The sequence below is a fragment of the Channa argus genome, chromosome 13 (assembly GCF_033026475.1).
Source record: "Channa argus isolate prfri chromosome 13, Channa argus male v1.0, whole genome shotgun sequence".
Lineage (NCBI taxonomy): Eukaryota > Metazoa > Chordata > Actinopteri > Anabantiformes > Channidae > Channa > Channa argus.
In genome coordinates this window covers 17,581,638-17,603,403 of record NC_090209.1, presented here as the reverse complement: position 1 = coordinate 17,603,403, position 21,766 = coordinate 17,581,638, and the positions used below count along the sequence as shown (strand labels likewise).

The window sequence follows — 21,766 nt, the reverse complement described above, 5'->3', positions numbered from 1 at the left end:
GAGAAGTTGAAAATTTACCAAAAATTACCTAAAATTAAAAGTGCGTTTATTGAAAAACCATAAAAGACTTTAAAAAGTGGATTACGAGGCTGATGGCTGAAAGTCTGGTCTCTCTAGGCTGAAGTATTCCCAACTCATTCACAGAAGATCAATGTAGAATACGCACTGCGTTGTTTCAAATGGTTCCAGTTTATTGGCATCCACTGAATCACTTTTGTTACAGAAAAACACTACCCCTACTGGTGGAGGTCTGCTAGTAGGATTCTGAGGAGAGAAACATACCACACAGCAAGTACGTAAGAAAAGGTCTAATATCTACAGTGAGGTACACCTGGCTCAAGATGTTGCTGAAATCTTTCCTGGCATGCACTTGTATTGAACGCTTTTTGCTTTACCTTCAATTTCCCATTGATTTTATTTTATTTTTTTTTAGATTAAAGATGAATTGAATAATTAAAAATTCCTCCCACTAAACTCTTAAACTGTCTTTGGCTTTGGATGTTATCACTGAGTATAGCTGTTTTGGTGCCCACTTAAGACTAGTAATTACATTACCATCTGTTTAACAAATACTATGTAGCTGCTAGGTTTCTGGGGGCCTGGTGGCTCAATGAGTAGAGCATCAGGTTGGGATGCAGAAGGCCACGGGATCGAATCACACAGTCCAGTTCACATTACTATCAAATGTAATGAATGCAACTAGATAAACTGCCCTTTAGTTTAACTGAACAGTTGTTTTATTTTAACTATCAGGTCATATTCTGACCTAGTTATCTTTAGATTCCAATATTGCCCAACCCTAAACATATTAAAAGTCAATTATCTTTAAAACTTTTCATTTTTCTATTTTAGACTTGTGAAATACAAAAACAGCAGTATTACTTCTTTCAGACTTAAAAGGGTTTCTTTTGTGAAACTTAAAACCTTTCCTTGTACACACTTACACAATAAACCTCATAGTTTAAGCATCTATCCAAATTAAAGCGTAAGAAAAAAAAAACAGCAATTTTTTTCTGTATGAGAAAAATTCAAACCAAAGCTTTAAAGGGCAACTTCACCCATTTTTAACTTGCTCCCCATGGCTTTAGTTTAGGGTGTAAATACACAATAATGCTTTTAAGTTGCCCTTTAAGGATGATACTGTCCCACAAATCCTGTTTAATCACAAACTGGTGTTACTGAAATAAGCCTGCTGTTTAACAGCTGTTAACCTTGAGAGCTCAAGTAAAAAAGAAGCCATGTACACAGAATCCTATCTGGTAATCTCTCTAATTGTGCAGACACATCAAATTCACGTATCTGACTGCTTGTCAATAAAAATCCACCGACTGAAAGTCAAAAAATAAAACTAATGAATGGGACTTCACAGTGTAGCCACAACCTCTGAGAATTGTGAGAGCAAACGGCCCAGCTTTGCTTGCTCAATCAAAAATATCACACAGTAAGACACTTTGACTGACATGCCCAGACAACCAACATTTATTTCTGTCTTAAGCTTCTTCACTCTGCCCCTCCTGCTAAATCACATTGTCAACATTTAAAAAAATAAAATAAAAACAAACAGGAAACAAACTTGTTCCAAGCTGGTGGAGTGGAATCCTTGACGATCAAGAAAGTACGGGACAAATCCAAGCTGACAGAGTCTTTGTTTTCCTCTGCTGTGTTTTGACACAAAACCTTTGTTATGTTCCCTCTTGTCCTGCAGACCTGACAGTAGCAGGTGAGCTGGCTACTCTGCTGAGTGAGGTGTGACCACACGTGTCCTCTGGCTGGAGACAGAGCTGCAAGTGTTTTGGGGGGAAGGGGCAGAGGGGCACTTGCTCTACATGAAGACATCTCAGTCGGTAGAGAAGAGATCTCCGGCTGAGGGCAGTGGGGCCAGACCCCCGGTCACGTTGGGCAGCAGGGACAGGTCAGGGAGACTCTGGATGTGGGATTTGAGCTCTTTTCTCACCTGTGTCACCCTCGCAAGTTTCTGCTTGTATTCCTGCGGAGGGCATTCAAGACACAGGAAAAGTATGTATCAGCGGAATTATAATAACTTTGTAATTCTTCATTACTAAAAACTCTAATACCTACAAATCAAAGAACAGCATTCTTCCAGACGGCTTTGTAACTATGTCCTTCTGGCACATTTGAGTTACAACGCAATGTGGATATTGTGGAAACTTAATGTTTATTAAGATAACTTAATCATTATTATGAAGCAGTTTTCTTTTTTTTGTTACTGCTGGTGAGCCTGGACAGACACTACATTTTATGAAATCACTAAAAATGGAGGATGCTATCTCTGCACCATCTTTGGCTTCCAATTTAGGTGTGTTCAGTCAGTTAGAAGTTGAAAGATACCATCTTACTTCCTCCAGTCCACAGTTATTAATAGTATTAACATAGGCAAAAGGAACAATCCCAGTGATACTGTTTCACAGTTTATATGAACACATGACTATTATTTCAAATCAAGACTTGAAAACTGAACATATCCTCTTTAGTGTTTTCTTTTCTCCCTCTGATTTAAGTGTTCTACTATTCATGTTAAATAATAAACACTATATTAATTGGTGATCAGTTTGTCTCAGTGTTCTGCTAGGTTTACGTATAAAGTGCCTTGCCTCTAATTTCTTCTCTCTCTCCATGAGTGCCTCCTTCTGGCTGCTGATATATTCTGTCAACATACGAGCCAGCTGCCTCCGATCCTCCAGCTCTGCCGCCAGTCGGCCATTGTACTCCGCCAGCAGCAAACAGGCTTCATCCACAGTCTTTGACAGCTTGTCTGCTGCCTCCTTGTCTAGATTGGAAGCAAAACTGATAGTCACTGAAGAAAAGCCCTATATCTTTAAACATTTTAAATTATTTTTTTAAATGCGGTTTAGTTTTTTTCAATACTGATTGGTTTAGGGTCAACATTATTTCTTTCTTTTAGTATTGTATATCTTGCACTGCACTAATCAACCTTCATTTGGTTTTTACTTTATGTTGATTGTTTTACACATTCACTTACTGCTTTTCCATAGCAATTTCTATAGTTATCTTCCTTATTGCCATCTTATTTTGAATACCAGCAAAATATCCTTGCCACAAATCCTGGAAAATTCATAGTCCTACTATGATACAGACTCTGAAGAAGAAAATTGTGAGGAACTGTAAAATATAGCAATATAATATAGCATTTTGAAACTGTGTTTTAACCAGAAAGGAACACTGCAATTCCCCACTAAAACAGACAACTGTATCTAAAATATTCCACATAAAGTCATTGTGTTGTCAGATGTTACCAGTAATCTTCTCCAGGAGCGAAACGTCCTGGACTTCTTGTGGCAGTGAGGCAATCTTCTGACGAACAGCTGCATCACCAGATGCAGCATTCTCCAAGTCCTGCAAGGCTTTCACCAGGTCCTCCGTCTAGGAATGTGTCAAGGTTTTAATGGGAATGAAGTGGGAAAGTCACAAGTAGGACGACAAAGCTAAAGTTGCAGAATAAGAAAAAAGTAAAGGCGTAGAGTAAAAGAATATTTTGTCACAGATGCATAATGTCATAGATGCCTGCGTACCAGCTGAGCTGCAGAGATTTCTGTGTTGCGAGGAGAGATGTGGGTTCTGTAGTCATTGTCCTCATCATCTTCATCTTCCTGAATCTTTTGATAAGTTCGTTTCACTGCTTTTTTCTCCTCTGCAGTGTCAAGTTTACAAATGGCAGAACAAATACACAGCCACATGTTATCACTACATTATGTACTTAATGACAGCTTATCAAAACAGAAATGTTATGAAACCTTTTCACTTGAATGCTGTAGAATTTCAAGTTTTAGGGGGTGCTCCACCATGAATTTAACAGGTTCGTTTAACTGTCATCTATTTCACGCTCAAATATAATAGAGATAAAATGTTACTCCTTAGACGAACTATTCAAACTTTCAGCAAATCACAAGACTTTCAGCTATCAGCCTTGTAATCCACTTTTTAATATCTTTCACGCTTTTTAAATAATCGCAGTTTTAGTTTGAGGTACTTTTTGGTGATTTTTCAACTAGATTAGTGTGTATTGCAGAATGTGTGCCCAGCTACACTGGGTGACATGACATGCACTCTAGCTTCTCAGCTTCAACTTTTATCAACGTTTGTATTTGGGGGGGTATTCCGTCGCTCTGCCTTCACTGTACTGTGAATGCTGGAGCATTCAAATCCTAATTTCTTTTTTTATCTGACTTCCACCTTCCTTACGTTTTTTGGAGCCTAACTACTTTGGAAGCTAGAAACACATTTTAAACTTCAAAATGTATATAAGGGAGCGACGTTTCATTTCCACAAAAGCAAAACTTTCAGCTACAGTTTTTTCAGCTTTGCTTGGAAAATCCTTTCAGCGCTAAAGCATTCAAAGTGCATTTTGTTTTTGAAAATGCTTTTTCTAGATTTATTGAGTACATTTTAAAAAACTATATCACAGTGTTCGGTTAAGCCTTCTGCCAACCTGTTTTTAAATTTTGTTAATAGGACTAAAACTACTTAACATTTTGCGAGACAAAGTCTGAGCAGTTCACAGCCTGTCTTCAGCATATGTGATTGACTCAGAAGGTTCAAAGCTGGCGTTGACATACTACACAATGGACAAACACACACACTTTTCTAATTTTTAGCATTTAAAGAGTAAAATTAGTTTTCTGGTGAAGTCTACCTACAGTGGACACACACACACACACACACACACACACACACACACACACACACACACACACACACACAAAGATAGGACACACTTTAAAAAAAGAAATCTTTTTGATCATTTTATCAAGTTGTTTTTTTCAGCTTTAGTGCTGAAAGGATTTTCCAAGCAAAGCATTCACAGTAGCGATGTGTCGTTCACTAATCAGCCAAATGAGAAGAACCGAGAACGTGAATGAGAAGAGCCGACTCCCGTCAGGGAGAGCTGAATCTTCATCTGCTCCTGATCAGCTCTGCTGAGAATCCATGCAGACAGGGGTGGGACTTTATTTTGCTGGGCACACCATGCAGCTAATCACGTGCGAGGACAGACTAGGATCTTACCATTATGTGAAAGAAGGAAGGGGGCAGACATGTCATAATGGACATACAAATAAAGCTTTTATGTAAGCACTGAATAAAAATTACTTACCAACACACAAACCATTCATAATTGCTAAATTAGGCTAAAATATAAGGTTTGAGTAATACACATTTTTAAAAAGAGCCGGAACTTCCATCACCAATTCACTGTGCATTTTCTTTTTTGTAACTAATTTTTCTAGTTACTTTTTAAGTTATTTTTTGTGGATATGTATATGGATGTTAATTATTTAACAAAGACAGTAAATGGCTGTAATTAAAACATAATAAGCAGCTCATTATTGATGCATTCAGCTGCAGCTCTGTTTAAAACCATTAATGCAAAACAAATATTGTAGAAATTTAGATATAGGTGTAATATGGTGCTTAAGTAGTGCTAACCTGAAGGCCTAGGGCTGTTTGAGTCTTCTATGGCGAGTCTGAGCTGCTGAATGAAGTCACTTCTGTAAAGGCTCCTCTCCTTCCAGATGTTCAGCAGTCTCTCCATGTGCTTTTTACAGTTTTCATCTGCTTCACTGATAAAGTGACAAATAAACAGACAAATAAATAAAAAAGCTGGGCATCATTAAAAAGCAATATGGAACTAAAGCCTGTATTTATCAAGCCACTCAGAATGCCTCTTTGGAGGATTGCTGAAAGTATATTTAGATCTAACTCAATACAACAAACCTTCCACAATAGGACTTTAAAATTGTTTACAAAATTCAGATGCTCAAAGGGGCATGCATGTATACACACACACACATGCTAGCACGGTCACTAATACACAGCTGTAGCTGTCTAAATACAAACAGTAGTCACATTGATCTACCTGGCAACATGCGAGCAGGCGTCGACGAGGACAGACTCAAAGTCTTTGGTGAACTCTGGTCCTTTCTTCTTGCTGTTCTGGATGACATCGTTGGCCAGATATAGGAACGTCAGCTTCCTGTTGCTTTTAGCTGGAGTACACATTAAATACATCTCATTAAAATAAATTCAGTGATGGGAGATCATTTCAAATTATTTTGCCCACTTTTCTTGGTGGTCTGCTTTACAAACTAATTGACCACATTTTCCAGTATTTGTTTTTAGAGTCACAGTGGAATTATGTTATATTTTACTAGGAGTAAAGCTGTAGGATTTCAAGTTTTAGGGGGTGCTCCACCATGATTTAACAGGTTTGGGTGAATTTTCATCTATTTTACATGTATTCATGCATTCAAACATAATTGAGATAAAATGTTAATTCAGTCTGGTTATCAGGGTAATTTATCTTCCACAGATTTCACCCTGCAGCATGCCACCATGATAATGTTTTTAATGAAGAAGGCAACCTTCATCAGTTATTTCATCTTTCAAATACAAAGTGTAAGACTACCACACATTTTCTCCAGCTAAATTAAATATTATTATGGTTTTATTCGTTCTGTAGTTTTGTTTTTGGTAGTCTTGAGTGCAAAACACATGCACATTATCGTATCAAAAGCATGAAGTTTATGTTACAGCAATTAGCACACAGCACTTAATACTTCAAATTAGGTAAAATATTCTCAGTGCTATTTGTATTGGAGTAGTTTTTTTGTCTACTACTCCTACTCCTCTACTACTACTCTCAAATTGCACTTTTACACTTTGACTTTTACTACTATCCTGTTTTGCTGCACATTTTCAATAGCATAAATTTGTATATTTTGCTCCAGCAGTAATCTCTCACCTTTTTTCAGCTCTCTGTGCCACACTTTGACGATGAGGGCCGAGTGTTTGCGGTGATGGATGATCCACAGGGACAGAGTCTGGACGCTCTGCTGCGAGCTGCTTAGCTCCGACAGCTTCTTCTCCAGCGCCGACTCAGAGAAGGACGACATGCCGCTGTTAGAGAGAGTGTGTTTCTCCTGTGACCAAACCTACCCTGTCCCGCTCTAAAGAGACCAAGCTCTGAGCTAGATTGAAGAAACTCGCACTGTCATCAAAACTGAAGTTGTGTGAACACAAACCGCATCAAACCGCCCCCTGTATCCTGCTTCCCCTGATGTTATGTTCTGAGGTGTCGTTAGTTCTTTATCAGGCAGAATTAAACCTGTCAAACAAATGTGCACCTTGTGAGGTTGTGCATCAGCAGCTCCTTCTTCACGCTCCGTAGTGTTTGTTTACAGACACAGCTAACTTAATGTTAGCCACCGAGCTAAGCAGCCATCTGCGGATCAGTGCAGCTCTGAACACGTCTGCGTTTTAATCCAAGGTAAATTAACTAAACTTCCGATTTATTCGTGTAGAATATACTTTCAGTACAGCAACAGATGAAACAAAACTATTAAAAAGCGACGGAGAAACTCACAATGTGCATTTGCTTCTCTAACTAGTCAAGAAGATTTCTTCTAAAAAATGGCAGTTTGCACTTTTACCTCGACATGGGCGTCGCATGATAGTGACGCAATCAGTCGCCGTCATCGCCTTTATCAGGGTTGAGAAAAGAAATACAAAAGTGGATACAAAGCTGAGTGAATCTTCACTCGATGCCCCAAAAAAGCGTTGGATAATTGCTAGATAATTATATGTAGACAATTATGTTTATGTGGTGGGGAGGAATTTTTATCTTAAAAACGAATTGCGAAAAAAAAATTATTTCAGGAAGTAGTAAATAACAAGTCTCTTGTTTTAACCTGGAATTAAAGTTTATTTCAGCATATGTTAAAATACCACTATCTGAAATAAAATGGCAATTTCATATCACAAACACATTTCTGTTCTTCACAGAGATATTAACCACAGTTTTGTCCTTTTGTGTAAAAATGGGAATTTGTTGGAAATTCAATTGGTACAGCAAATAAAATGATGTCTTAGTATAATAAAATTGTGGACATTGTTTTAAATTAATACCTCAAAAAATTTGATTTAGTTGGGCTACACAAAAGAAATCTTATTAAGACAAACATGGTTAGCTCTATACACATTTTGTATTGTATTAATATTCTGGTGGATTAGCAGAGTTAAAGAAATATAATTTAACACCAAATCTAACGCTAAAATAAGTGAATTTAATTAAAAATCGATTATTCTTGTATATTTTTAATTATGATATAGGTGGTTTTACTCATTGAAATGGATAAGCAGAATTTTATCAAAAGGAAAATTACAATAATGTGCAGATTGATGTATCTGGTGAAAGGTTGTATCTTGTGGTATTTGGGATGGAAGTAATTATCTCCTATCATCTTGGTAGCTTTCCCATTCACAAATCTGTGGAAGGTCTCTAAAATGCAGCCCCTATGATGAATTTCAGCAGAATCATACCACATTTATTAAAGAAAGCTGCAAAGACTTGACATTTTTTAAATTAATACAGTATAGTTTCATTTTATTAGTGTGCTATTAAACCAATCAGTATTATTACATGTTACTGTGACAATAAAACATTATTAGATCAGTTGCCTGACGTGCACGTGTGACTGTAAATGATCATAAAAGCTTTACAATTTTTTTTTCTGTTGAAATGGAGAAGGCTTGAACAATGCAAATATCTTCACTCAAATCCCTGTGTTTGTACAGACTTGACAATTTACATGTCCATTTGCCTCCATAATATGGTGGTTGACAAAATCCTCAATATTCCTGTGAAAATAATGGGTTTTGTGTCCTGCACCCAGAAGAACATCAGGCAAATTGTGTGTTAGTATTGCAGGTGATGAGCCTCAAATATCAACCTCAATGCAAACTCAGCCACTGCACACCTGTCTTTTTATTGTCATTGTACCTAAGCAGAAAAAGAAGCTATAATGTGTAATGTGAAAAGGTTTTTGCCAGGGCCCTGCAAAATGGTCACTTACATGGGATGCAGTCACCATTGTTGTTGACTGCATGGAAAATGTCTAAATGTTCTAAAGGCATCACTATCAAAACGTAAAAAAAATGAAAAACACTCCTTCCAGGAAATTTGGTTACCCCGTATTAGCATGTAAGTTTTATTAACAATATCAAAGAATGACCAAATGTTGTAGTAACAAATTGATAAATATCAAGTGTCAGAAGTCATCTCATGTTTATTCACTAAATCTGTGAAGGGTATTAGTTATTTTCTAACTTTAACTTATCATAAAATTAAATAAAAATATTTAACCAAGAAAAATCTCAATGAAATAATATCTTTCAAGAAAGACCTTTTCATTTTAATTAAATCATTGCATTGGCCCTGACCAATGCAATAAAAATATAATGTTTATAGTAAGTTGGCAAGATAGCTGTAAAAAGAAAGGGGGTTCAGCTTTGTAAAAAGATAGTTAAATTTGTGAGAGACCCAACAAAACCCTTCAAAGCTGCCTCTAATAGGGCAAAATTTAGTCTAATGCAAATATCTAAAATAAAGTGTAGCAGCAGCTGTCTGACTAATAGATCTGCACTCAGCCAAAAATTGTGTGTGTCTGCTTTGGTGTCCAGTTGTGTGTGATTTGTTTGGGAAATATGAATGGAAAAAAACACCAAACAAATTTTACATGCCAGTGGCCTTCACTCTACCAACACTCCCTAGAAAGATGCAAAAATGATACTCTCATCCCTCCCTCACGGAATTAACACTTTTGATAAAAACCCCTAGTCCGTTTTGCAAACCACATTGAGTTTCAGCATCTCTGGAGGAGGTAACATATGGCTATGTTTGGTGCTGTGTTTCTCTTCTTTGGCCCGCTGATGCTCCAGTCAGCTGTTGGTGAACTGGATTACACATCTCGGGGACAGGGAATGCAACTTCATGGGGATTTCTCAATCGCAGGACTATTTCCTCTCCATCAGATGGGACTAACTGCTACCTTGCCTGCATTGATCCCATGTAATAAGTGAGTTATTCTTTGCTGAACAGTAAACTTTCACCTCCACATGAAATACATCTAATTGGTGGCATGATTTTCACATAAGGCTAAATACAGTACAGTAGCAAGAAAGAGAAAGGAACCCCAAGGAATTGTTTACAATTGTGTAAAAACTGGTCTTAAATAATTGTCAAAGCTTCATCTAAATTACAATTCTGAACTAGAAAAAGCATTTGCAAAAAGACAATGCACTGTGAATTTCCAAGCAAAGCTGAAAAAAGCAGTTTTTCCTGAAATATCTGAACGTTTTGCTTTTGCTGAAATGTATTATCCTTATCTTTATGATTATTTTGATTATTGTTATTATTATTATTCTGACTTCCATCTTCCATGTGTTATTTCGGAGCCTAAATACTTTTGCCTTTGAAGTGAACACTCAAAATCTTGGTTCTTGGTTTGCTGGATTCACAGTGGTCAAGTTTATACTCTTTTATTGTGCACATGGGCATGTTACAAAAAGCCAATTTGTTACAACAATGGTAAGAAAGGTCTTTAGCTGCACTACCCCTGAAAAATAAAATAAGCAAAAAAACATATTAAAAAAGCATTGTATGAATATAAAATGTTTGTGGGAAGTCTTATGACATTAACCATAACTGGCTGGAGCCAGGAGTTTGCAAAACAAAAATTTAATCAGGAATAATTGGACCTGTGACTTAGGCCTGTTTATCCACAACACTCAACATTTTGAGTTTCCTAATAAGAAAAGAAAAACTGCATCAGAAAAAAGAAATCTTTTGAAGGCTCATGATCATGATGAATAAGAACTGTTATTTTTCATAAAGCTGCACTGTTTGCAAAGTCATCTCAATGAGTTTAGGGAAATACTATAAGTTGGTTCCCCAACATGTGTTAAGCACAGTTTTATCTAAACTTTACAATGGCAGAGATGAAGACTGGATCAATGGGGAAAAAAACTAATTCAGAAAAGGAGAACATACTCTGTATTGCTACATTTTAATCCTGTACAGCATTACGTTATATGTCTGGATCAAAATTTCATTTTACATCTGACCTTTTCCAGAGGTAAAACCAACAAACATGGCTTTCACCTGATGCAAGCCATGAGATTTGCTGTAGAAGAAATCAATAATGGCACAGGACCACAATCTCTTTTACCAGGAGTGACACTGGGCTACCAGATGTATGATATCTGCTCAATACCAGCTGGTGTCCTGGCTACACTGGACTTGCTGGTAAACCAGTACCAGGGAACCTTTAAATCTGGGGCAGAAGGAGACACAGATCCAGACTTTGAAAACAGTAAGATGGCTGTGGCTGTGATTGGGCCAGACAGCAGCAGCAACACTATCACCCCTGCTGCTTTACTTGGTGCCTATCTCATACCACAAGTAAGTTTGTAAAGTTTTAATGATTGCACTTGAAAAATGAAACAATCATTGCTTACAATTAGCATTGCTTTAATCTAGATCTCTTATGAAGCATCAAATGAAATGCTGAGCAACAAGTTCCTCTACCCATCATTTTTCCGCACAATTCCTAGCGACAAAAACCAAGTGACAGCTATGATCCAGCTTTTAATTCACTTCAACTGGACATGGGTTGCTCTCTTAGGTAGTGACAATGACTATGGCATGAAGGGCATGCAGAGCCTGTCCCAGCTAGCACCAGACTATGGCATCTGCATAGCCTACCAACAAAGCATCCCCTCACTCACAGCTAACACAATCCAGAAGATGAGGAACATAGTGGATGGCATACTGACGACCAAAGTCAACGTCATTGTAGTCTTCTCCAGCAAGACAATACTCAGTGGCTTCTTCCCTTTTGTCATTGAGCGGAACATGTCTAAGAAGGTGTGGATTGGGACAGAAGACTGGTCAGTGGCTACCCTTATATCAGGGATTCCTAGGATCAGCACCATCGGTACTGTGATTGGTGTGTCCCTCACAGGTGTAGTTGTTCCTGGTCTTGAGGAGTTTGAGCAAAATACATTTGTGGCTTCAATGCAGCAGAATGACACCCAGAATGTCTCTAATGGCACCATGAGCCAGGATATCTGTCTACAGAGCACAGACCTGTACAAGCTTGCCAGGAAGAATTTCTCACTGGAGGAATATGACATCAACTCTGCCTTAAATGTATACAAGGCAGTGTATTCTGTGGCTCATGCTCTGCACCAAGCTCTTGGTTGTGATTCTGGAGAATGCCAGAAAAAGAGGGTGTACCCCTGGCAGGTGAGAAGGTGTAAACTTGCATTTTTGGAAAGGAAGAAAAACTCTGACAATCATGTTTTTCTATGTACTGATGTTTCCTCTCTGGTCTCTTCCTCAGCTTCTCGCTTGCCTTAAGCAAGTGGACTTCTCTCTGGGAAACACTTCTGTGTACTTTGATAAAAATGGTGACCCGCCTACAGGATATAACGTTGTTACCTGGATTTGGAGGGGTACAGTCTGGTCTCTCAGAGTGGTGGGCTCCTTTAGTCCAGATCCCATTATGTTCACAGTAAATGATGATCAGATTGAGTGGCATGACACAGGAGATTCAAAACCAGTAAGATCAGTGTGAAGTGTTTTTGATTACAGTGTTTGTAATACTTCTGTAAAATGTTTAGTTTTCAATGTTCCTTCTTCTACTGTCCTGTCACATTTTTATTTAGTTAAAATATGGTGCAACTATTTGTGAGAAATCTTCCAAATGGGTTATAAACATTAAATTGAACAAACAACAAATTGAACATATTTCCCCCAAACTGAAATAAATAATATATTACATTGCATTCTGGATGTATTTAAGGCAAAAAGTAACGAATAATAAATATTAATCGGAAATTTTAAATAACACGTACAGTATATTCCTGTATATTTGTTTGGATGTTCTATTTTCAGGGACAGAGGCCCTATATACAAGACAATGGTTGCTGTAATTGCTTGTAACAATGTTCTGCTGTATTGTCCCTAAATTAATAAATAGCAAATAGATTGTTATGAAAACAAATCCTTGTTCAATCATAAATGAATAATCTGGTCTAATTTTTAAAACAAGCACTAACAGCTATACTTTGACAAAAGACTAAACATTTAGTTTTTGGTCTATTATAAATTGAATAAATTACAAAGAAATTCAGATTTGAGCATAACATCCAAAGGGGTAACATTTAACGTTTGAGCCTTTATTAGATCATTTCTGTTGCTTCTTGTAAGTGCTTTTGTTTGATTAGCTGTGTGTTATTTCATCCAGCTGGAAAAATGTTGACTTAAATAAATAAAGTCTTAACCATCTCCCCATTGCTTCTGTTTAGGTGCCGGAGTCCATCTGCTCTGAACCATGCCTGAAAGGCCAAAGAAAAGTGCTGAGAGGGCAGCACTTATGCTGCTTTGACTGCCAGGCCTGTCCTGCTGCAACATTTCTCAACGAAAGTGGTAAAATGAAAAGTTTTCCAAAAGTAACTTGCCGACGAAGAAAGAATAGGGAGATGGCAAACATTATTTCAGAGATTGTTAAATGAATCTGGAATGATTAAGAAAGTCCTAAACCAGTGTTAAACATTCCAACATTTGCAATTTTTTAACCAATTGTACTGTGTGTCTCATTATGTGGAGTAAATAATGACCCTCAGTCTTGTAACACTGTCATTTTCTTCTATATGATTTTTCCTAATGATACATTCTTGAAAGCTGCGCTAGTTTGAAGTGAGGTGAACTCTCCAACACAGCAGAATGTTTCAGCTGTTGAGTGTGAGGTTTACCAGCAGGTGGTGCAGAGTACTCATATTATATCCTGATGCAGGAGTCAAATAGACTTAAGACCCCATATTAAGGAAAATTACAGAATTTATCAATATGTATTTTAACTGTTTAGGAACATTTAGTCTTTGAGTGACTCACTAATGTTACATTTAAACATCATCACACACGACAAAGCCAAGTTCAGATTTCCCAGCTTTCCTCTTGATGCTGTTTGTCTTTCGCAGAACCCACTACATGCCAGCCGTGTCAAGCAGAGCAGTGGTCTCCCCCGAGCAGTGATCAGTGTTTGAACAGGACCATCCTGCTGCTCGCCTGGGACGCCCCCCTCTCCATCGCCCTGCTCTTCTTTCTGGCCGCATGTCTTCTCATGACCTTGGGCTCTGCTATAACCCTCCTGCTCAACTTGAACACACCCGTGGCCAAGTCTGCCGGAGGCCGCACCTGCCTCCTGATGCTGGCAGCCCTGACTGCTGCTGCCATGAGCTCTTTGTGCTATTTTGGCAAGCCTACTCCTCTGACCTGCATCCTCAAGTACCCTCTATTCATCTTCAGCTTCACTGTGTGCCTGGCCTGCATCACTGTGCGCGCCCTCCAGGTCGTCTGCATTTTTAAATTTTCATCCAAGCTGCCTCCAGCCTATGACAAATGGGCCCAAAACCGTGGCCCAGAGATTACCATTTTTCTTGTTTCCTTCATCCCCTTGTTTATTTCTATAGTCCGTGTGTCCATCAGCCCTCCCCGGCCATCAAAAGATTTTGTTTTCTATGATGACAGCATTGTCCTGGAGTGCAGCAACATCCTGTCACCTGGTGCAGGCATGGAGATAGCTTATGTCTCACTGCTCAGTGTCCTCTGCTTCTCTTTCAGCTACATGGGAAAAGACCTCCCAGCCAACTACAATGAAGCCAAGTGTGTCACCTTCAGCCTCATGGTGTACATGATCTCCTGGATAAGCTTCTTCACTCTCTACCTCATTAGCAGAAGCCCTTTTACCATGGCTGCAAATGTGTTCGCAGTTCTCTTCAGTGTCCTGGCCTTCCTCGGAGGCTACTTCTTTCCCAAAATTTATATTATTCTCCTGAGGCCACAAATGAACACGACCGCCCATTTTAAGAACTGTATTCAAATGTATACTATGAGCAAACAATGAGGCTTGTAAGAATTTAATTTAATGAAAATTGGAGAAAGAGTAGTAGTACAAATACAGTAGGTAAAATATTACATTGATGATTGAGTTTTATATTTAGCTGACAAATGACAGTAAAACTTTAAGTTATATTAGTTTGTTCTCAGTCGAGCATCGTTTCTTTTCAGAGGTCAGAGGTCATGCTCTCCTATGCTCTCCTAATCAGCAAATCTGGCTCCGGCAACTCTAAGTTTTTTATCCATGAAGATCCAGACTAAGTATCCATAAACAGAACAAATAACAATACACAGTTTATTCTTATACTTTAATATGTTATATGTTTCTTTTAATAAAATGTCCATGATACAGTACATGTTTTAATTTCTAATGGACCATCTTTTAGAAAGCTGAGTCAACTGAAGCAATGTGATGTGGGTCAGAGGGCAGAGAGAGAGAAGCTAAAGTGCTCTTGACAAAGAGTAACACGATTATATTTCCAGGGATTCAACAAGTGGCAGGTGGTCACATTAAAAAAAAGGTGTTCGCAAAGCAGTGTGACGTAACATCTTATTGCATATCAAATAAATACACAATTGGCCTGCCGTGTGTCTGTGCGCATGTGCATTCACACACACAGTCACAGCCACAGTGCTGCTGTTGGCTGTTGTTTGAGAGAAGAGATGAAAAGGCCTTTTGTGACTGGGGGGTCAGAGCTATTGACCAGTAGATGTGTGAGTAGAGTCCGAGCTTAGCTTTCCCACAGTCTTTCCATCCACTCACAGCCTATTACTCTCAGTCAACAATCGAAGTGTGCCACGGGTGAGCAAGCAGGGGTTTCATTGTCAGCTCACGACAACCCAGAGTGGGTGATGATGAGAAGATTTCAGGAGTTCCATTTGACAAATGTTTTAGTCCACTGGCATTTAAAATATGTGCATCACATGGAAATAAAGATTAAATTGCTTGGCATCAGACAGTGGCAGCCAACAGTGTCAGTCTTGTTCAGTGTTATTAAATTGAACAGACTTTTCTCATTTTAAATAAAACTTCATTTGTAACCGACATTAACAGATTTTTAGCAAAAAAATAAGGAAGAAATCTTCGGACGAAACGAAATTGATTGATTGTAATGAAAATTCCAGGGAAGGTCTTTGTTTCACATGGCTGTTTCATTGCAGTAAACTGTATTTATTGAATTTACAATTTCAATACTTTTTTTTCTTGGATGCCACCAATGCATAAAATCACATTTAGTTATTGCCAGGGTGCACATAAAGCTCAGCCTGTGTGAGTAGAGAGTGAGATAAGCAGAAGGCATCGATTAGATGCTGACAACATATCATTCTCAGTCTGATTAATATCACAGGAAGGCTCTTATCTCTATTAGTCAGCTTGAGATTGCTTAACCTCTGAGGTATTTTTTTTTTATGCTAATCCTTTAAGAGGGAGTAGATATCAGAGCTAACAGTGTCATCCTAGAGTATCTGCTCTCTCCATCTGCACAGGAATGGTCCTCTGTTCAATCACCATCTTCTCTGCTATTCACCACTCTAGGATCTCTGGGGAGGACAACAAAGTGAATTTTAAGTCAGGTTGCAGGTTGAATCGTGAGCTTACTTGGCTTTCCCCTTTTCCAGACCTGAAAATGTCCTTTCTGCCGGCCCCAAGATGGACAGAGACACTATAAGACCTGAGGCGACACTCATTGCAGGATATGTATATGCAGCCTGCTCAATAATGGTACTGAATATTTTAAGTATTTCACCTTATTGATGAGAACATATGTAGTGGGTTTTAAATCACAAATCTAAATCACAAGCTCACAGCTGAAACTGTTCATCACAAATGTGCAACACTGCTTCTTCCTGTACAGTGATGTACAGTATCCTCAATGATGTACAGTATCCTCATGTGAGGTTTGTTCTTTTATGTCACTTTATGTTACATTATTTTTATAAAACTACATAGTTTCTGAAGGAGAACTTTTAAACATATTGTGATAGATTTGCTATACTGAACATGTCTGTTGCGGTTTCATAAGTAGTTTCATAAGTAGTGGTTTCATAAGACAACATTGTCGCTGCCAACAAAACATTGCAGTGTGCATAGTGTGTTTTTGTACTTGTCACTGAACATTTTACAGGATTTATTAATTGTGAATAAAGAATAAAAATGAATCTGTAGACTTTTTAGCAAATAAAATTCATATTGTCACAGATCTATGAAATTGTTTTTTATAATTTAAATTTGTCTTTATTGTACATGCTTTATGTCCAGCATAGACAACCAAACTGCAGACATAGAGCAGACAAGGGATCTATAGGAACACATTTAAAAGGGCCATGTAAATGTTAAAGGGCCATGTAAATGTTAAAGAAGCGGGAAACACAACACAAGGCGCACGCACAAGAGCACTAGACAATCTGAGCTGGTATGTACACACACACACACACACACGTATATCCCTGTGGGAGACAGGAGCAGGTGATCAAACAAGGGAAAACAGCTGAGGCTGAGGTGTGAATGGCAGAACACAGAAGGAACCTGAAGAAGGGACCAGGGGCACAGAGTGGACAAAAATAAACAGACACAGGAGTCAGCATTTTTAATGATTGTATCTTTTTATTAATTGTCATACAAATGTTGCAGATGAGTTTTAAGCGCTTAAAATGTGATAGCAAATCAGCAATATCAATATCCTGTTATAAAGTATTAATATGTACACCCCTTGCAAACACTAGCATAAAAAAATCACACCATCATCTGCATCCATAAAATATTGGCATAGATAATTCAAAAACATACGAGAAATATTCTCAACAGCAGCCGTCAGTAAATCATGGTATGGAAGATTCAATATAGTGTTACATCAAGCAGTTTAAAGATTAACTCCACTGCAGTAAACTATCACTTCACCAAAATAATAATCACTCAAAATAAACCTCCAGCTTTAAAGATAAAGAAAAGGCACACGTCAGATGTGAATCACAGTCAAAACAGGACAATCTCCAAATGAGTGAGAGCCTTCAGCTTTACTACTTGTCCATCAATATGATGAGACAATAAGGAAACCCACCATGAATAAGCAGGCTGGAAATATATTTCCTACATAGTGAGGGAGAACAGGTCCCCTCAGGTCTCATAGTGTCTCTGTGACCACGTCTCTACCAAGGCCTCCACACAGGGCTTCTGCTGCTGCTGCTCTCATGCAGTGTGGCTGGTCTCAGCGTTGAGCTGACTGGAGAAGAGCTGCTGGCTCTTTTGGCCTGCTGGAGGTGCTGCTGAAGGCCCTGCAGAGGAGATACAGAGGTCTCTGTCTTGGGCCCGGGAGAGAGGAAGTGCAGAGAGTCCCTCCAGCAGTGAGAGTAGCCTTGGTTGTAGTCACTGTGACACAGGCCTGGCTGCAGCTGCTGCCTCAGGAAGCTTACAGTCATCTCCAGTATGTCGGCTTTCTCCAACTTGGAATTGGGCTCCTGTTTGTGAAACTCCTTCTCCAGGATGATCTTGAGTTGCTCGATACAGCTGTTGATGCGATCTCTGCGCATTTTCTCCACAACAGGTTTTCTCAGCTGTGAAAGAGGAGACCATCCCGTAAGCATTTGGTTAAAAAAACAACAACACGTGTGTCCTGTAAAGGTTTGTGCAAAACCACTGAAATCTCTTCCAGTACTTACTTTGATGTTGTCTTTCTCGGAGATCCTGATGTGGGAAATAGAGGAGTAGTTGGTGGAACAGGGAGCCATGTATGCAGATGTGAGCAGTTTCTTCAGGATGGCAGTGAAAAGCTCTAATGCTCTGTTTGTCTCCTTTTATACTGGTTGATTAGCATAACAAAGCCATGTGGCTCAGCCAGGGCTGGGGTTCCCACACTCTGACCAGTGGGACCTCCCAGCACTACAATAGAGGACACATCAATAACTCAAAGAGCATGTATCTGTGCGTGGCATGTTTCCCAAGATAAGCAACGGGTAATTAACACTTTATCAACTGGACATCTGAGAATTGATCATGAGCTGATGGTCAGAATTAGATTTGTACGTGTAGAATAAGAGAGTGATACACACAAATCTGAACACCTTCAAAGTGGGGAGACTGCAATTAAAGACCAAATGCTTCTCTGCAACAAAACAATTTAAACTGAGGGCTTTCATTTCTCTTCAAAGGTTTCCCTTCCTCAAAACGCATGGCAGTGCAGTAAAGAAGCAGGTGGACACGTTGCTTTTAGAAGAAACTGTTTGCACCCTTTATCATCATACACTGTGTTTAAAATGAGGAAAACAGAAAACAGACGCCAGAGAAGCGTGTTTTATTTCCCCTGTTGCCTTGGGCTGCTTCATGCGTCCAGGTTTTTCACACAGATATAATGTGTGAAGAAACCCTGCTCGTAATAACCCGGATCAAAGGCCGCTACTGTGTCGAGTCTCAGGTGCGAAAATCATCAGGTGGCCACTTTTGTCTTGGCGCGAGTCGAAAAGACCACGTGCGGAAGCACGGGCGCAGTCCACGTGCGTCAAATGGCCTGTTGTGCATAGCGTGACTCTTTGATTTAGTAAATCCCTTTCCTAAGTTCAAATAAGAAAAAAAGCGCATTTTAGTCGCGGTTTCACCTGCGTTATACTACGCGTACTCGTGAAACCACGTGACATCACAAGACCTTTTCTAATCACTGAGTTCCCACCATGAGGAAAAATGGTCGGTATTATTACACAGTATGTTGGCCTACGTGGGCCTGGAAACAATCCAAGAATTTGAAAGACATTTTTTTTTAAAATCGTATATTTGGTTGTGCCTTCACACCTGTTGACAGCAGGATGAGAAAGACACCTATGAATGTGTTGTAAAACACAAAGTTTGATGTTGATTTTTAAACTGTGTTGACATTAAAGATGTTCGCTGTTAGTTTGTTTAGTTTCCACCTGCATATTCAATTATATGTGGTGAAACAGCTCACATATGAATTATTGGTGATTTAGTTACATATTAGTGATGGATTCCTGCTGGAAAACTGTTGGCAGACTTGTGCTGAGGGTCTGGAGGTCTCTTTAAAGAGGAACTGTGTCAAATTAGTGTCAAGTTAATGGCATTATGAGTATGCGGGCTATGTGCCTCTGAGGGTCTTCATCACTGGCTGGCCCCAGATGTGAAGCTGACCTTGTGGAGCAGTGTGAGTAGTCCCATCTCCCAAGTTTCCCACCAGTCCCCAACATCAGGGTAAATGAGCTACAAAGGCCATGCCGCTCCTCAGTGCTCCACTGGGAATGTTAATTGATCTTTTGTTACGGGACAAACAGAAACTCTGTGCCCTGGTCCATCTGGGAAAAATCAAGTCAACGGGCTTCACTTCTCGGCGCAGAGCAGGCCGTCTGCTAATGGTCACCATCACCAGACATAAGCCATACTTACTGTAGTGTTTTAATTAAGTAGAAGAAATACTACTTCATCGTATCCTTTAAAGAAACTCAAGCAAACTAAAGGAAAAGTCAGAGGATTCACTTACTGGAAGCATTTTTAACCCAGACAAAGTTTTTAAAAAGTAGTAAAATGTACAAAAAAGTGATTGTTATACTGTAAGAGTGTTAATGTTAATTAATGCACATCAGGTACTTGGTGTCTGGCTACTTAATGAAATGACAAGTGACTGTAGTGATGGAAGCAGGCTGGAGAGCAGGTTTGACTGTTTATAATTCCATCAAGAAATTTCCATCACATCCATTTACACTTAGAAAAAACACCCATTCAATACTTTAGTTAGTATTATCAAAGAGTCCTGTTTTCTTGCACTACACTTGCATATTTGAATATAAGTAAGCCGTCCTTGTATTTATTCATGTATTTAGCACTATTCTCGTTATTGTAGCATTTGAAAACACAGTAAGTGCTTATATGTCAAGTCACATTCTTGTTTAACCATATCTGTCCTTTCCATTGACTTCCTTGTCAACATGTTTGTGTGAATTTGTACCTCCCCTGAATGTTTGTGTGCACTACACGGAATGCTGGAGGCCTTTGTCTACAAGTGTGTGTGAAGATGAGCTTCCCTCCCACCAACAGCCCGAGAGCTCTGAATTCCTGTCATAAAGTTTCGGTCATTGCTCATATTTGTGGTGGTGCAGAGCAGCTTCCCATCAGCCATCTCTCTGTGAGTGTGGTATCTCCCGTTTCCCACACTCCGTGCCTATTCACGGGCCCCAAGAGGGGAACAATAGAAGTGTGTCTTGTTACACATCACATTAGCTATGGTGTTTGATCTCCTGCTAAAGGGGGAGGGGAGGCCGCTTCAGCCAGACCATCTGGCCTGGCCAACTAGACCCTGAGAAAGTCCCAGGCATGCCACACTCTCCATAACTTCTGCACAACCAAATAGTTGGGCAACACTTTTGTAAACCATAATTCAAGCACTTGATGCCACAGGCACCACAACAGAAGTGTCCCCATAGCCCAGTTTTTTTTTAGACACCTGTGCAGTAAGGTCAGAAAAAAGGATTTGAATGATCCCTGTGTGAAATACTGAAGTGAGGAAGAATAATCTAAGAAAAAGTGCAATGTGACTACAATGTGTGTACATTGTGAACAATTTCAACAGAAAAGTAAGATGTGAAATCATTCAAGCTGAATGACACAAAAAATGATAGAAACTCCTTACAAACTAATAAGTGCATGTTAAAAAAAAACGATCTGCATCCATTACTGGTAGTTAGAATTGTAATATCAATGTCAGACCTGTCCACATATACAATTGTGTTGTTTGTCTCAGTTTTAGAAGTGTACCAAACAATACCAAGTGTGTAAATGTATTAGACATCACAGTTTAAATGAAGAAACCGACGTCTGAGGACAGTTAGCTACTGCCCTGACAAACTAGCACCGTTTTAGTTTCTAACAGACTCAAACTTTGATTCTCGTGCCACAGCTTCCCTGAGTGAGGTGTGATTGTGAAGTTTGTGTTAGTTCAGTGCTCAGATATGACTGGATAGTCTTTCGTACAACTACTCGTACTACTACAAAAC

At 39.0% G+C, this 21,766-nt stretch overlaps 3 protein-coding genes across 3 annotated transcripts; 1 reads left to right on the top strand and 2 right to left on the bottom strand.

The window, feature by feature from the left end:
* Positions 1-170: 170 nt before the first annotated feature.
* On the bottom strand, positions 171-7,477 carry rprd1b (regulation of nuclear pre-mRNA domain containing 1B). The gene is made up of 7 exons (XM_067527845.1): positions 6,779-7,477; positions 5,894-6,023; positions 5,464-5,597; positions 3,552-3,670; positions 3,276-3,402; positions 2,613-2,788; positions 171-1,987 (listed from the first exon to the last, which is right to left on the bottom strand). Exons 1-7 carry the CDS (start codon positions 6,927-6,929, stop codon positions 1,838-1,840), a joined length of 987 nt encoding a protein of 328 aa, XP_067383946.1. The 5' UTR covers positions 6,930-7,477; the 3' UTR covers positions 171-1,837.
* Positions 7,478-9,684: 2,207 nt separating this feature from the next.
* Positions 9,685-16,898, top strand: tas1r1 (taste receptor, type 1, member 1). The gene is made up of 6 exons (XM_067527844.1): positions 9,685-9,890; positions 10,948-11,275; positions 11,354-12,121; positions 12,219-12,437; positions 13,186-13,306; positions 13,858-16,898. Exons 1-6 carry the CDS (start codon positions 9,703-9,705, stop codon positions 14,781-14,783), a joined length of 2,550 nt encoding a protein of 849 aa, XP_067383945.1. The 5' UTR covers positions 9,685-9,702; the 3' UTR covers positions 14,784-16,898.
* A 474-nt stretch (positions 16,899-17,372) lies between these two features.
* her12 (hairy-related 12) lies at positions 17,373-18,536 on the bottom strand. The gene is made up of 2 exons (XM_067527396.1): positions 18,434-18,536; positions 17,373-18,328 (listed from the first exon to the last, which is right to left on the bottom strand). Exons 1-2 carry the CDS (start codon positions 18,500-18,502, stop codon positions 17,924-17,926), a joined length of 474 nt encoding a protein of 157 aa, XP_067383497.1. The 5' UTR covers positions 18,503-18,536; the 3' UTR covers positions 17,373-17,923.
* Between the last annotated feature and the right edge of the window lie 3,230 nt (positions 18,537-21,766).

Bases quoted from the DNA above. Each gene is read 5' to 3' on its own strand.
- tas1r1 (XM_067527844.1), top strand. From the start codon at position 9,703: ATGGCTATGTTTGGTGCTGTGTTTCTCTTCTTTGGCCCGCTGATGCTC. The intron at 12,122-12,218 runs GTGAGAAGGTGT...TCTCTTCCTCAG, and splicing joins AGAGGGTGTACCCCTGGCAG to CTTCTCGCTTGCCTTAAGCA. The intron at 12,438-13,185 runs GTAAGATCAGTG...GCTTCTGTTTAG, and splicing joins ACACAGGAGATTCAAAACCA to GTGCCGGAGTCCATCTGCTC.
- her12 (XM_067527396.1), bottom strand. From the start codon at position 18,502: ATGGCTCCCTGTTCCACCAACTACTCCTCTATTTCCCACATCAGGATC. The intron at 18,329-18,433 runs GTAAGTACTGGA...CCTCTTTCACAG, and splicing joins CCGAGAAAGACAACATCAAA to CTGAGAAAACCTGTTGTGGA.
- rprd1b (XM_067527845.1), bottom strand. From the start codon at position 6,929: ATGTCGTCCTTCTCTGAGTCGGCGCTGGAGAAGAAGCTGTCGGAGCTA. The intron at 3,671-5,463 runs GTTAGCACTACT...TTGACACTGCAG, and splicing joins AAACAGCCCTAGGCCTTCAG to AGGAGAAAAAAGCAGTGAAA. The intron at 1,988-2,612 runs GCAAGGCACTTT...TGCCCTCCGCAG, and splicing joins AGAGAGAGAAGAAATTAGAG to GAATACAAGCAGAAACTTGC.